Source organism: Xylaria bambusicola (assembly GCF_022495145.1).
Source record: "Xylaria bambusicola strain CBS 139988 unplaced genomic scaffold F5B22scaffold_2, whole genome shotgun sequence".
In the NCBI taxonomy this organism is placed as follows: domain Eukaryota; kingdom Fungi; phylum Ascomycota; class Sordariomycetes; order Xylariales; family Xylariaceae; genus Xylaria; species Xylaria bambusicola.
Genome location: NW_025953555.1, coordinates 1,007,099 through 1,022,961, shown reverse-complemented (window position 1 = coordinate 1,022,961; position 15,863 = coordinate 1,007,099). Strand labels below are relative to the sequence as shown.

At 49.7% G+C, this 15,863-nt stretch overlaps 4 protein-coding genes across 4 annotated transcripts; 2 read left to right on the top strand and 2 right to left on the bottom strand.

The window, feature by feature from the left end:
• Positions 1 to 5,805: 5,805 nt before the first annotated feature.
• F5B22DRAFT_641586 (kinase-like domain-containing protein) lies at positions 5,806 to 8,325 on the bottom strand (the record flags this gene model as incomplete). The annotated part of the gene is made up of 7 exons (XM_047978009.1): positions 5,806 to 6,558; positions 6,614 to 6,751; positions 6,804 to 7,216; positions 7,278 to 7,671; positions 7,731 to 7,874; positions 7,956 to 8,031; positions 8,147 to 8,325. 7 exons carry the CDS (start codon positions 8,323 to 8,325, stop codon positions 5,806 to 5,808), a joined length of 2,097 nt encoding a protein of 698 aa, XP_047835803.1.
• Positions 8,326 to 10,051: 1,726 nt separating this feature from the next.
• F5B22DRAFT_157872 (snare-like protein) lies at positions 10,052 to 11,370 on the top strand. Its single transcript, XM_047969216.1, has 3 exons — positions 10,052 to 10,290; positions 10,527 to 10,922; positions 11,054 to 11,370. Exons 1-3 carry the CDS (start codon positions 10,248 to 10,250, stop codon positions 11,155 to 11,157), a joined length of 543 nt encoding a protein of 180 aa, XP_047835802.1. The 5' UTR covers positions 10,052 to 10,247; the 3' UTR covers positions 11,158 to 11,370.
• Positions 11,371 to 11,918: 548 nt separating this feature from the next.
• Positions 11,919 to 13,729, bottom strand: F5B22DRAFT_641584 (Peroxin-3 family protein; the record flags this gene model as incomplete). Its single annotated transcript, XM_047978008.1, has 3 exons — positions 11,919 to 13,066; positions 13,137 to 13,513; positions 13,572 to 13,729. The coding sequence occupies 3 exons, from the start codon at positions 13,727 to 13,729 to the stop codon at positions 11,919 to 11,921; spliced, it is 1,683 nt and encodes a 560-aa protein (XP_047835801.1).
• Positions 13,730 to 14,263: 534 nt separating this feature from the next.
• On the top strand, positions 14,264 to 15,799 carry F5B22DRAFT_157609 (DUF1649-domain-containing protein). The gene is made up of 3 exons (XM_047969214.1): positions 14,264 to 14,512; positions 14,700 to 15,101; positions 15,311 to 15,799. The coding sequence occupies exons 1-3, from the start codon at positions 14,437 to 14,439 to the stop codon at positions 15,496 to 15,498; spliced, it is 666 nt and encodes a 221-aa protein (XP_047835800.1). The 5' UTR covers positions 14,264 to 14,436; the 3' UTR covers positions 15,499 to 15,799.
• The last annotated feature ends 64 nt before the right edge of the window (positions 15,800 to 15,863 follow it).

The window sequence follows — 15,863 nt, the reverse complement described above, 5'->3', positions numbered from 1 at the left end:
TAATTTTTTTTTGTTCTGTATTATTTTTTTTTTTTTTTTTTTTTCTCGTCCGTTCTTTTTTTTTTCACCCCCCCCCCCCCCACCCCCCCCCCCCCCCCCCCCCCCCCCCCCCACCCTAGTGGAATCCGTAGGGTTTCAGAGCAGAAGGTGTGCATATGGTCTTGTTCACGAGTTTTGACACATGCTAGGGTTAGTTGGATTGTCCATGGCCTATCTAGGTATTCAGAAACCTTATACATAGTATGGCTGTCCAGGAAGGTTTGATATATGAGAGATACCTCTCCTCTTCCGCCTGGCATCCGAGCTGTACTAACTATAACTGTAGGTATAGTCGACGGCTTGGTTTTTCTCTGCAAACCAAAGAGCCTCATACAAAGTAGCGTGGTAGATGACAAAAAGTATTCTAGCCACGTGCATCGGCGAACTAGGGATTTTTCTAAGGTCGGTATGTAGTAACAGTGATGCCAAAAGGCCACCTAGCGTCTACAATTGTTTGTGTTAGCCTTTTTTTTTTATTTTTGTCACCCGCCTTTTCTCCCCTCGCCCCCTTCTTTGACATGGCCAAAGATTGTGGAAGATAAAAGGGAGAGGAAAAAAATAAATAAGAAAAATAATAAGAAGGCTGAAGCTTGTATTTAGTTTGTTGTAGGTCGGTTTATTGCGACTAGTCTAGCCTGTCTGTGAAAAGAGGTACCTACTTAGGTAGACATTAAGCGGATAGCACCCGCACGTAAGACTTTGCCCATAACATACCTATACACATAGCTTGCCTCCCATGCCTACCTATGTGAATGCCTGGAAAGTGATTGGAAAGACAGTAGCATCCAACGAAGACTGGGCCCATGCTGCATACTGTAGCAGTACAGCTATGCATGCATGGCTACTTGCATGGACGAAGATTCCATCCGTGTCTAGTATCTGCATGTATGTACTCAGTATGAGGCATTTCTGCAAGATTGTTGCCATATTGGAGTCGGCATACGAAGAGGTATGCAGGGCAATCGGCAGCTCTTCCGCCAGGCCATATCGGACAGGCTTGGACGGGCATGGACGGGCAGGGAGCAACGCCTTTGTAGCCTTGTTTACGGACCCTTCCGTTGCCATGTACATAGCATCGACATCTTGTAGCTCGATAGACTTCCCCATCTAACAAACTGTACAGAGAAGAGCTCGCCGCCAAAAAGCGCTTTGGCTCACCGCTCCAATCCCGGCCCAGCACGCCAACGGCGGCATCTAATAAAAAACTCGGGCAAGCTCGGACGTGATTGATACGTCGGCTGCTGTCAGACCTTTCTGTCAGACCTTTGGCTTGAGTCTACCTGCTCTACCCAGGCGAGCTGCAACACACCCGACCTGTTCACTGCTGAACGGCTTCTCCTATTCAGGCCACTTCGCACTCCCCAATTCGCCCGGCTAGGGTACACCGACATCGACACCGCCTATCTCGATCAGGGTTGCTCTACTATACGTAATGCAGAGTGTATCAAGATCACGTCACGACAAACAACTTCCTTTCGAGGACGACGGGCCCCTCCGCTCCCGCTCCTTTCCTGTGGCCCTCTTATAATCAAAGACGTAGGGCAAAAAGTCGATGGTGCGGCTGTTGTCGAGTCATCCAGTAAAGCTTAATGATTGCTTTGCTACATGTACACGGCCGGCTACTCGCATATGTCGGCGGGCTGCAGGCATGCGAAGCTCTCACCTGCCTGCAAGTGCAGTTCCTGTCCACTCTGCCAAGAAGGGATCCTGAAGCTCACCTTGATGTTATTCGCTTCTAAGGTCGCGGAGGCCTCAATTTGGACCCCACCAGAGAGCCCGCTGCTCACTTGCAGCGGTGGCCCTGCAGGATGACTAGATCCTCTCCTATACATATGACTGCATACCTACTACTTCCAAGTAAGTAAACACAGAGACAAGAAGAGAAATACTAGTGGCTTCTTTGAGTATCAAAATAGCTACCGCTGCTCTTACTCCACACTCACTTGACCAGGGACATACCTATCCACTCCACCTACACACCTACAGCATTGAGACTAGAGGATGACTTGCCTGGCTCGCCTGGTGTTTGTGAAGAGAGGCCCAGTAGTTGGATTGGCGTATTACGAGTACATGGTGTGCTGGTAAACAGATTAGGATGATAAGGGTAAACATCCAGATCCACAACAAGCAGTATCAGGAAGGAGAGAGATGTTTTGTTCCGCCGACCAACCTCTCAGGCCGGCAAGAAAACTGAAGGCTTCCATGTTATTCAGACATGTCGGAATGCAAACTACAAAAGCCTTGTTTGCCATAATTACCTGTTATCTCCATGGTTGCTTAGTGCCTATGTAAGAGGAGCAACTTTGCTCTAATTACACTGACATATACATGTCCACATTATCGGTGAACATAAAATCGGACTACAGTCTGCAACGCAAAAGCTGTTATTTACCTACTGTGGGCTTCTGTCTGGGCAATGCGTACCTACATACCTATTGCCTAGTACGAACTGATGGGTCTGTATCTCCCTGATGCTGACGACGGCGACGTACGACTAACTGTATGTACCTATCACACTCAGTACATACATGTATGTAACAAGTAGGACTATGCCCCTAAGTTGAATAGGTACGAGAAGTGCTCAGAGCCAAAGTTACAGCATGGTATTCTAATACCTACCCATGGTATTTTTATCGTGTCTACAGAAATGGAGATAGCTTCTTGGTTGATGACGTCATGCGCTCTAAACCGAATAGCTTCCTGCAGAAAGTGATATTCTTCATATAGCTACATATCTCTACTTACAGTAAGTACAGGAGGTATTGCGACATGTAAGCAAGCCAGTCAGATGTCTCAATCTTCTGTCTCAATCTGTGGGCTTTCAGGCCAATTCACGTCCCGACTTTTGCGCCATCAGAACGCCTTCTTACTGGACAAAGCTCAAAACAGCTCAAAATAGCCTCACAAGATCCTCTCCTCTTATCGGATCATCAACCAACAGACAACATGTGTACGGTATTGCCTTGTAACATCCGTATCGGCATCCATCCAAGCCCGTGGTCTGATATCATAACATGACTGGTCGAATATCCACCTGCACCACCCAGCATCAGCTTGGTGACACGAGATAGGGGCTGCTTTGATCACTGCAGCAAACCTCCCCTGTCTTGCATTCCAACCCCCTGAAGATTTCTGTCTTCGCTCACCCTTTGGATACGCAAGATACGGCATGTCGCTCTGAAAGCAAAGAAACCGACGCTCGAGATGCTCCTATGCTGCTTTTGGCGGGTTGATAAACGAATCAGTGTCGTTCATTCTTGTAAGCGGATGACGGGTATTGAACCCCTTCATCAGCGCGGCTCGGCGTATCGCCAAACGTCCACCGAGCCGCCCAAGTTTGATTGGAGGGCACACATCCATTAGAGGATGAAATGTGTTTCTCCAACTCACCTCGTATGAGTTATATCCCGGAGCACCTGCCAGCCCGAAAACTATTGTCTACACGATACGCTCCCGCCCGCTTCTGGGAAATCCCTCATTCCACACGTTGGACGAACCTGATATCCCTTGTGCTCATTTTCGGTGCTGGTCACCGCGCCATGGAAATTGTGACAATTTATGGTATAGTACATACCGAGCAGTGTCTATAATGGCAGATTCAAGTACCGCCATGTGTCATACCTAAAATACCTTGTTGATTAACCCAGGACTTCTCAACTATGCTTCGACATCTACTAGCCACCCTTCACTATGACCACCCAAAGTGGAGTTATGCTATAGAGGTTTTATCCAAGGACCCTTGTTTTAAATTCACAGCCGCATGTAAGCGACCTGATCAGATGTCACCCATCGGTCCTTGGTCTTTTCCCACCTGGGGGTTTGGTTGTTCTGCCTTGAGCCTTCGCATATGTCGTCTCGACGTCCCATACAAAGGGGGACTACTATATAGTCTTCGGCTATAGCTACCCAACAGCGGAGTAGCAGCCGCTCCATCGAATAGCTACAGACTTAAATGGCCAGGAGAGATTAGAGCGAGGCTTCAGTAAGATCTAGCAACAAGTCGGACGGCAATAGGAACAGGTCACGCCCTCAACTCGAAGGATACCCAGACAGTAGGCCAACTATTCATCGCGATATTCAACGTTGTCGGTTCTTCTGTGAATAGGACCAAAGCTGAATACTGGATGTACATTCGTCGGATCAGAGGGGCCTTGGCTGCTGCGTCTTGGCGGTGAGAGAGATTTTTGGATATTGTTTCGTCGAGACAAAGTAAAAATGTATGGGGTACCATATCTGAACCCTGAAACCTGGGGAGGCAAAACGCGGGGTTGGCCATTTCTCCTACTCGGTAAGGATTCCTCTTGCTCGAATATGGTAGGATCCCGCATGCTTGCCCCCCACCAACTCCGCACGATGTCCCGCGGGGCACATTCTTTCGAGACTAATCTCCCTCGAAAGCGCACGATACCCTACCTACCTAGATTCCGCTAGATGCTCTCAGATGGTCACATGCCCCGAAGCCCGTTTGGCCGGCCGGCATCGCGTGCTCGCACCACTATGTATATGTATACACTTACCACGCATCGAGCTGACAGATAACCGAAAGTATGGCGACCCAATGCGAAACCCACTCGAGGAGGCAAGGGGGGCGGGAAATCACATGAAAACAGTCCAACGCAGGTCAGACATTTCCACTATGATGGGAATGACGAAACCTCGTGTCGTGCACATACAAGCTATCATAAGCTCGAATTCGTTACACCTCCTACTAAAGCCACGTCAACGTGGGCGGGGTCAGTACAACCGTCTTTTTTTTTTTGGGCTCTGGGCGGGAGCTGAACATGCCTATCGGGAATCTCCCCCTTTTACCAATGGCAAGATAAACTGGCTACGAATACTAAACGTATGTGAAGTCCTAACAATCAAACCACTCGTTTCCATGCTAGAGTAAGCTAGACCCCCATCAAACACTGACGCCCTGTGCCTAGGTGATTAGCCGGCTCTTGTCGACGTGTCTCTTTCCAAGCTGGGCCTTGGCTGACTTGGCTTGCCTCGTCCCCGTCGATTCCAAGTAGCATTATCATGTATCCCCGCAAAGAAGATATACACAGGCAATTTGTGCAAGCTGGCTCCTACGAACCATTTCTGGTATCCGTCGGGTCGACTTTCCTTATACAGCGCCGTGTGATATGAGAAGACCAGCATACTTAAACGTATATCCTGACGTGTAAACTAGATTTATATCGGTAGCTCGTCGTAATGCCGATGCTACTCGACGTAATGGTGGTAGGAAATGCAGTCATGTCTAGCTTGGCTTTTCTATGCCGCTACCATCTACTGGTATCTAGCACACTAAGAATATGATGTCAGAGTGAATCAGATGTGCTTTGCCTACAATAGAGGGGCCGTCTTTTTTTTTTATAGTCTCGGCAGAGTGGAAGACTTGGACTCACTGCAGCGATGTACATGGATACCACGCATGACCGATCCAGAATTGGCACATGACTAGGTATGATTGGGTAAGGGGATTGCAAACAGTATGCGGCTGGTGTACATGCTTCTTTCCTTGTAAAGGAGTTACGTGCCTTGTCTCTCGTATCTAGGCACATGAGCAAATTGGCGGCAATACAAAATAGGTAGTTGGGGAACCATGTCAACGACTCTCAAGTATGCTATATTATTTCAAGCTGCTCGGATACCACCGACCATCGATATATTGCCACAGTAGTGATACTGGAAGGACTGAACCCCCGCCCCCCCTCTAGACTGATTAATATCTTTAGATTCAAAGTCGCTGGTCAGTGTTTGATACTCCAGCACTATATATCAATCGCCTCCCTCTCGTGTCGTTGCTTTCTCTTTCATGTCCCTTGTCAGCGATACTACGAGGTCTGCCAATCTGGATCCCGTTTCCTTTGCTACTTCAACTGCTCTCTGGGAACCTCCCTCGGAATCGGGGTCCTCTTGCTGCTCGCTTTCCCGACGGCTACATTCGGCCTTGTGCACGAGAGACTGCGCTTTCGCCGCGGCGGACTTTCCAGCCTCGACGATCATGCAGTCGTCCCCAACGTACTTGTCCATCTCTTTCTCGCCGAGCATCTTCGTCATGTAGGTCCAGGATCGGTTCTTCTTCCTGTCTGAGCGAATTCTCTTGATCTCTGTCTCGAAAGCACGATTGTAGACGTCAAAGTCGATGCCTGTGGGCGACTCCGCGAAGGCCATGTTGTCCGGTGAAGACAATTCGTTCTCTCCACCTGTGCCAATACCGAGGAATAATGCATTTTTCTCGGTGGAGCCCGGGAATTGTGGCTCGATTTTCTGTTCCGAGCTTATAGGCCCGAGATTTAGACCTGATCTGAGGTAGGCGTTACGCTGTTCAATAAGCTCAGCTGCTTCTTGCGCTACAGACTTTTGCTGACCTGACTCGGCTGCGTCGGATTGTTGTTGCGAAGCTGGCCAAGATATCGGAAGCTCTGCCTTCGTTATTGTTTTTGGTAGTAGTCTGGGCGGATAGGGAGTTCGAGGAGTTGTGACTCGACTTTGAGAAATAAGGCCCTTGAAACGCCGTATGGCTTTTAACTATGTGGCGGTTTAGTGACGATGACAACATAGAACGACGGGATAAACTACTCACGACACAGATCAGGTGGTCCATCTTGCGTGTAAAAGCGTGGTTCACCTCCAGCTCATTGGGTGTTTCCACCACGTCAGAACAGTTTTCTACCTCGGGCAGAAGAGGATCTTCCCCATTTCTCGTGACCCAGGGATGGTTCTAGAAACAGTCAATATTGTTCGGCACATAGATCTGTCCAACGAAACCTTACTCGGATTTCCGGCAATGTGATCCTCGTGATACTATTCTTGTCCAAGATCCGTGTAATCAAATCCGCAAAGTCCGCGTCCTCGCCTTCAGGAAGAAAGAATGGCTTTTCTCGAATGGCTTCGTACATATCTAAGACATGGTGCCCGTTGAATGGCAGTTGTCCATACTTCAGACAGTACAGTGTGACACCCATTGACCAGACATCAGCAGCCTTGCCGGAAACGTCTCCATGCCTCGCCTGACAGAGCTCTGGCGGTATAAAGGCGGGGGAACCGGCAGATTTGTTTGTCATCATCTCGTTTGACTTTTCAAACATTTCGGAGACTCCGAAATCAACAATCTTGAGCACATCGTCTTCTGTCAAGAGAAGATTGTCAGGTTTTATGTCACGATGGATGATATTTTGAGCATGCACTATCGGCGTGTTAAAAAGTGTCACCAGAATCCAATTGTGCAACAATAATTCCAGACTCACAATATTCAATGCCGAGAATCAGATCACGAAACCAAGTACGGCAAAGTTCACTTTCGTAGGGGGTAGCTTGTTGATCCAGATCGATTTTCATGACAACACCCTTTTTACACATTTCTAGTACCATATATAAAGAGTCGTCTTCGGGGTCGTCAAGGACTTCGATCAGGGCTACAAGGTTGGGGTGATTAAGCTTCTTCATGATGGCAATTTCGGCGCGTATCAAATACAAGGCGTCTTTGGCCTCGGCATCCTCTTGGCGACCGAATTGCTTTTTGTAGAAGTTGTTCAGTCCCGTCCCGGGTGCCTGGTGATGTGGTGTCCCAGGTCCAGGACGTCTCAGGATATGCGACTGCGCCCGCTTTCGCAGGCGGGATTTTGAGAATTCTTTCACGGCCTGTGGCGAGGTAGGTGAGCAATTCTCGCCTTGACAAGGAATATGACGCCTCCACTTACATATTCGTTTCCAAACTGGTCGGTAGCTAGATGGACAGCGCCGTAAGAGCCACGGCCAATCTCTTCCCCGATTCTATATTGATTGACGGTAGACTGCGATATACCGTCAACCTCGTCGTTGGTGTATTTGGCGTCCAGAGTCTCCTAGAACAGGAGGGCGAAACCCCATCATTAGCCCACTCTAGCGCACAGGCAACTCGCACAGCAGATGGCGTGCATTCTTACTTTGACTTCGCGGTGCTGCGATGGAGTCCTCTTATGATGTCTCAACGGACTTAATGGAGCAGCAGGGGGGGTTGATCTAACGGATGCATGTCTTAGATGGCAGAGTCCGAGAGTGGTGCATCGCGGGGCAGCTTCGCGACTGGTAGTAGGTATACCGAGCTACCTACATAAGTAACATAAACTCTACTTACAGGAGAGGGGCAGGCGCTGATTCACTTGCGGCATCAGCAAATTGCTCGATGCTAATGTGTGGTTGCGGCGATGGCGGAGCGGGGAAGCTGTGAGGAGCATTTATCGCGGCGGACATTTCTGAAATACTCGCGGCGTCGTCTGGGCCTGCCGATAAAGCCGTTGTGGGTGGTTGTATCATGGCGTGTGTGCGGTCGAGGGGCTGATCCCGTCGGGCACGAGCCTGCCAAGATGACGAATAGCAATGGGGAACTGGCACAGCTCGACTAGGAAAGCCTAACGTCGAAAAACCAGATGACCGGGGCGTGTAGAGCAGAATGCGGATAGCTCCCTACATATGTAGATAGATAGAGAGCAATGGGGGAATACGAATATCAAGAGGGAGACATGGCAGATGAGATAAATGACGTATTTATAGGGTTAGGAGATGGGAGAGAGAGAGAGGGATAGAGAGGGAGGGAGAAAAAGTGATCAGAGCCTGCCTTTCTTTTGCCTTTCTTTGCGAAATGGATGGGTGTTGCAATGTATGCCAGTGCCTGTATGTATGGTCCTGTAGGTGTGGTTGGGATGGTCGTAGTACCTAGACCTCTTCGACCTGCGCTACCTACCACCAAAACAACAATATAACACAATAATATAACACAACAATACACAATCTGTGCCGGAAAGGTCAAAGCCCACCTAGAGGAAGTAGTATGGTGCTATGTAGATGGAGGAGATGAAAGGCTCTCAGCTTTGGCTCGGTTCAGCCCAACAGCAACCAATTCGTACATGGAGCAAATCACGTCTGCACCTTTTGCCCTACCCACCCAGCGATCCCTGTTGCAGCAATAAGAACACCCCCAGTTTGGGGGCTTCGCGCCACTGGAGGGCTGCCCAATCAATCGAGAAAATCAATCAAGAACCGTGGAAGCCATAAGTCCTTGTCTGTTCTGGCAAGTCCTTGCACTGTATCTGTACTAGGTATCTATACTATCTGTTCTATATCTGGACCATGTAAATGTCGTAGGGCTGTCCATAGTGAGAGCTTGACAAGTCTAGAACATCACACCATAGACACGGGCTGTCACTGTCAATTCCATTGTCACTCAAATTTTGGCAGGCTACATTGGTGCAAGCAGTAGTGTGTTCTGAAACCTTTTACTGAGCACTCTGGTGCGTAGGCAATAACCTACTTTTCCATGTGAAAGGAACCTACTGAAATCAATTTGCCTCTACTATATATACATTCGGTACTTGGACAACGTGTGTAACTATTTTTAGCAAAGAATTTTAAGCCCTACAGCGCATCTAGGCCACCTTCTTGGCAGATGAACGTGATGTGGTGGTAGACTTGGAAGTATGATATCAGCCTGGTAATTCCAGTATGAATAACACAACACATCTTGTGTGCCAGATAGGTAGCTCGGTAGGCACCTTTAAGGGGAGGACTCGGAGTACCGTACCTACTATACCCACCCAGACACCTTCAGTCCTTAGCTACGATGGAAAGCTATGGTAACTTCCTCTGTAGGTACATATACTACTAGGTATCTATGTACCTGGATAGGTCATCTACTTCGTAGATATAGGTATCTGGCAGATCTGGGTCCTAGGTTACAGGCAAGTTCACTCACCGCACATTCCGAGCTTGTTTCCACTGGGTTGGCATATAATCCGCTGTAGAGCGATGCCGTGTTTGCCGTCGGACATGCCGCTGTACCCGTGTGTTTGAGGTTGGCGAGAGCTTGAAAATACCATGTCGGCATCCACGACACTCTCGCAGCTAAGTACATAAGTACATGCATGATGCACGCAGTTTACCAAATTCGGTTGGACCCCGGCCAAGTCGCATATCTGCTAGGATAAGAAACATTGGGATATAAAGTGCGGCCCAGTAGGGGTACCTACGTGCCTGGTGTACCTGCCGCCTGCTGTACCTAGGTATTCGGCGCTAATACAGGCGGTACATACACTGAGGTACAGTTCCAATCACTGAACTCAGAGCCTCAAACAGCCTCAACCCAACCGCTTCATTGCAGGCTGAAATCCCCGACAACCATTGATCACGGGCATGTGAGCTCTCAACCTCTAGTCTCAGCTAGAGAAGCCCGCGCCGGCGTCATGCCCGTCCAGGTCTATTCCTTGTACATCTTTGACCGTCACAGTAAGTCAAGTCAAGTCACGTCAAGTCCAGTCGAGCCTTGCCCCGGCCTCATCAATCCGAGTCAGCCGCGTGTTGCGCCTATGGCCATGACATGTCATGACTGCCCTGAGCAGGCAGCACTATGGTTTATACACTTTCGTGCGCCTAGGCGCACAAGCAAGGGCGCGAAGGAAAACAAACAAACAAACAAGCCGCAAAGAGACCTGGCCTCATTCGTTGACAACCTGTTCTCATAGCCGAGTGCATCTACTCGAAACAATGGCTGTCGTCCGCAGCGACGGCCACCTCGCCAGGACTCGCCCCGTCCGAGAAGCACCGCCAACAACAGCAACAACAAGCCAATAGCACCGACGCAGACCAACAGCAACAGCAGCAAGCCCCCGCTAAGCCGCGCCGGAACAAGGGCGCCGATGATGCCAAGTTGATCTTCGGCACCGTCTTCAGCCTGCGGAACATGGTGCGCAAGCTGGGCGGCGACGACGACGCCTTCATATCCTTCCGCACCGGGCAGTACAAGCTCCACTACTACGAGACGCCCACGAACCTTCGTTTTGCCCTGCTGACCGAGCCCGGCGCCCTCAGCATGCGCAATGTCCTACACCAGATCTACATCAATCTCTGGGTTGAATACGGTAAGATTGAGAGCACCGATTCCCCACTAAATGCTTCTGCTTGTTTCGGATCATGCGAGTGTTGGAGTCCGCACGCTGCTGCTGAAACAAGCTACCATATGATTAAAAACTAACGACAACCTTGACTATAGTGGTGAAAAATCCCCTGTCACCTGTAGAGCACAAAGGTGGCGAGGGTGTGCGGAACGAGATGTTCGAGCTCGGTCTGGACAAGTTCATTCGTGGATTGATGTGAACGAGGCGAGTCACCTCTTGACGTTTACTTCTCAGCCTTACCCGGCAACCAACCAGTGGCGAGGTAGAGCACGGTGCAGGCCATAATATGCCATCGCAAAAATCGAACATAACTGTTTGGTAACTGCGGAGAAACATAAGACAAGACCACCACGTCTAGAATTTGAAAATCTAAACTGCCTAAGGTGTGCCTAGTAACATGCTCCCTGATCAGTTGAAACCATTCCATCTTTTTGGCGGAGCTAGCAAACGATCGATGCTGTAACATGGGAGGTGACCAGCGAAATTTGACCAGTCATGAATACGGTGTCCTGGAATATACCATAATATAAAATACATGTCTACCCTATGTTTATGGACGAGACTACACCCAAACTTGGGCACCCCAGATACCATTAGTAATAATATACACAACAGCTGAAGCCCATGTCTTTCGTCCCTCGTATCCAAGTTCTGTCTGTATGTAGTCTAACGGCCCAGCCATTTTCCCTATTAGCCCAGATTAAATTTGAGCACAACGCGTATAGGTTGGTGCATGCATGTTCATCCCAGTCTAGGCCTGCTTGCAGTATACATATCATAGTTCACTATATTTCATTTCGCTCTTATTAAACTTTAGAAGGACGCGTGGTCTCGACTTCGTAACGATCCGCGGGGACGGTACGGGACTATCTTGAATGAGTCGGAGTTTCTCTGTTTTGGCCAAGCTATATTGACTTCACCTGGTTTTCAAATTCGAGGTGCAGGGAGGAAGAAGTTCGGCTATGGCTGGGGTTGTGACTGTGACGCCGTCTGGGAAGATCCTAACGCCTTCTCCCACGCGCTCTCGAAGGAACTTTGTGAGGGATCTACCATAACAACACTCTCGTCCACTGTCGTAGTCTGGGATGGCCTTACCCTGTTGCTGTGCTCATGCTCTTGCTGAGATACGGCTCCATCTCCATACGTAGCAGCAGCAGCGGCGTCGCTGAGTCCAGCTGCGGCAGCGGCAAGTTCTTCGTCTTGGTGGATCTCATTTTCCCAGTTGCTTGAATACACAACGGCAGCAAAGGCGCCAAGTTCTTGAACATATTCCATCTCCTGTAAATACTCGTTTGGCATACCGTTTCCGATGGCGTGTGCTTGTCGCGTTAGCACGGAAAGGATCTTAGGGAGTAAGACCGCGCGGCTCGCGGGGTCTGCAACAGCCTCTGCTGAAGGCTCGGCTGTAGAGCTTGTAGATGGAACGTCTGAGCCAAACGCACCAGGTAGTAATTTCTTGTTCAGCAGGACAGAGAAACCAGCATCGAGGAGGAGAGTTAGCACGTGACAGAAGGCTGGGGATTCGACAAGATCAGATGTCTCGTCCAGAAGGCGGCGAAGGGCCGGTGTTATGGTTGATACAGATGATAAAGTTGACGAGCTACCGGATTGATTTGCAGTGGCCGTAGCACTGTCACCTAAAACACCAGACTCCTTCAAGACAAAATCCTCTAGCGGCGTCGGGGGGAGGAGGAACGGTAACCACTGTGCGCCGGGTCGTTCAGTGTCTGACTTCGTCTCGACTTTCTTGCGCACTTCGAGCGATAGTTGAGAAAAAGTATCAAAGCTCAAAAGGTCACGTGGACTAAGATGCCCAAAGACCTCACGAACGGCGGTCTCGACTTTCTCCATAACGTCAGTCCAGCCCCGATTCAATAACCACCAGCTGAAGGTTAAATATTTCCGATTTGTTTCAAAGTCGCTACCATATGTCTGCTCGGAGTTATCATCATCATTGTTCTCAAGATTTATCGTGGATTGTGGTGCACCCGTTGCTAGTGAAATAACACTAGACAGGTAGCTTCTCCGACCGAGCAGGTTCAGTTGGATTCTGGTGAGCATCGTCAAAAGCGCTACTGTATATATAAGCGTAAAAGCTCGTGTTATTGCTGGAGATTTCTAGTTAGTCCAGACGGCTTCCTTCCAAGGTGCTCGGCGCATGGAATCGCGGGCGCTCACAGCTTATCGTTAAATCATCCCAGAGCTGCCTCTTAGTCTTCCGAGGCTTTTGTAGAGCTTGGCCACTGTCTTGTGTAGCATCCCCTGCGCTAGAAACAGAAGGTAGAGTTGCTTGGCTTGCGTGAACGCCACTCTCACTCTGTAGACTCACTACGCTTTTGCCTTCTTCTTCTGTCATGGTGGTGTCTGCAATGCTCGGCGCTACAACTGACGAATCGCCACTGCGCACATTTTTTGTAGCACCCTTCATCTGCTGAATCTCTAGTGTAATGTTCTCAGTGTTCATCGCTTCGAGGACGTTGGTGGTAGCTGATGGGAGCAATGCCAGGATGGTGTATGTGCAATCCTCTTGATTTTGTTCAAATCGACGACGTAGGCTGTACGGTGGTTAGTTTTCTTAACTCGTGTATCGAATTTGTCTGGAAGCTAGCTGACTTCTCTTTCGCAATGCGATCGCTGCTCATGCGCTCGCGCGCATCATTGATCTTATTCAACACATATTGGGTGGCTAGGTATCCGGCACCAACGATACCGACGCCAATGGCTATCGGGGTGCGGTTGCGACGGAACCACCGCCGCGTAGTCGATAGCATGTTGAAGAGGAGTTGCGAGCAGTGTGGAAGAAGGATTGCGTCCCTTCAGGGAAGCTAGGGGTGGTTGATTAGGATCACTGCTGTGGCGGCATGAAATCGACTGGGTTTCGTTTTGGGTATAGGGTAGAATTATCGTCGTCAGCGTCGTCGTTATCGTTGGGCTAGTCAGTGCAGACGGGGTTGGTTGACCCCTTCATACCGCCTGGCCTTTGGGCGAGAGTACCACGGGACGAGGGAATGAGGATAGAGGCGCCCGGGGTCGGGTCGAGATATCACGAACTATCTAAGTACTGATGATGAGTTATGCTAATTCCCTAGCCTTGGCTTATCCTGACGTGTACCTCGGCATGCGCGTGAGTGCTACGGCGGTAACCCCCGGAGGTACATACATGCATGTACCTACCAGATACCTATGTACCTACCTAGGTACAGCCACCTAGGTACATGATCAAGCACAGCCACGTCCATCTGTGTGGCTCGTATGACGTTTTCCCCCCCCCCCATCGCATCTCCAAGAAAGCGCAAACCCAAGAAGGAACCCCGCCATCTGGCATGCCCGCTCCCTCCAAGCCTAACCGAAAGCTGGCCTGGCGCCAGAGAACAGGACAGCAGCAGCCTCTCACCAAGCAAGCGGCCTCATCAGAGGTCGCACGTCACAAAAAACTCTCCCACGTGTCAATCGTCCAACTCACCCCCGGAGTCCCAGCATGGAGCAACAGAGACCGCAAGAATTCATATTAGAGGCCTTTGCCGACCCAACATCCGTCAGAGATGTCGTTCGAGGTAAGCCGTCCGCTGATCGTCAAGTATATTTCTGTCTCTTTCTTTTTGCTCCTCTACAATGCCCCGCATCTCATGCCATCCGTCATATGAAGCATATAAAAAGCCTCGGCCGATGCATTGCGTCGCGACCCAGCAATCCAAAAAGCTTGAGCCGATTTCCTCTAACATGCCCTTCAAAATGAAACAGGCATATTACATACGATATTCTTCCACCGATTCTTCCCCTCTTTAGCGCCGGGGTCGCGCGAAGTCCTTGACATCACTCTTCCTTTCGTCGACGATGCCGAGCTCGACACCATGATTGAGAAGCGCGCTGCTGAGCTGGCGCGTGAACTCGACACCGAACGAACGCATTCGCATTCCACTAGTTCCAGCACGCCTCTTCATCACCACCTATCGCAACAGCGTGGTGGTGGCGGCGGTGGTGCGGCAGCTGCAGGCGGTCGCGGCAATATATCCGTCCAATTCTTCGAGAAGAAGCGCCGCAAGACCTGGTACATGCGTGCGGCCTATGGCGGCGGCGACGAGGAGGTCTGCTGGGAATCGTGGACCGTCAAGGTCACCGTGGCCGAACCGAGGACGGAGAGTGGTAAGCAATCATTCCGGCTAGCCCCTTGCCTCCAGCCCAGACAGGCCCGTTTTATCTCCTCAAAGGCTTAGATCAGATCAAATCTTGACGAAAAATGCCGAAATGCATAGTAGCGAGAAGTTGGGATAACAACCAATAAGCCTACCTTAGTCTCCTACCCTTCGCGATTGATATATTACCTGCTGACTTGATTCTGGTACTTCTTTCAGAGCGAGCTAAGGTCCGCAAAGCTATGGAGCAGACACTTCTTACGACCGCCATGAAAATCGTGACCTGTGTAAATTCTTATAAGGATCACATCCCGCCCATTACGACGAGCGAGACGAACCCCTTCCCTTATCAGATCAATGTCAACCAGAAAGACAGCGGTTGGGCTACGCGCATGGGCATTTACTAGCGGGGATAATATTACTATACCAAAAACACTCCAGGTGATCTCTTAGCTTGCTTGTTTGTCAACGACTACTATGACTACTACCAACAACCACCGCCACAAACATACCTTCACATTCGCTCGCCGAGGATGTATCCCTGCCAATACGCTGTAAATACAAGCCTTCTCGCTCGCCTAACATGTTCCTCGGCGCTCGGACCTGGGTTTGTGGCGTTTATGGCGTTTTATGAAGAGGAACTGATAGACAAGGACTTTCTTCACGGACTCGTTATGTTAGAACTCTCATGTGCCTGAAGGGCTCGATCATTTTCTCAATATCAAGATACCCATCACAGATCCACTGCTTTTTCAAATTTTAACTTGCCACT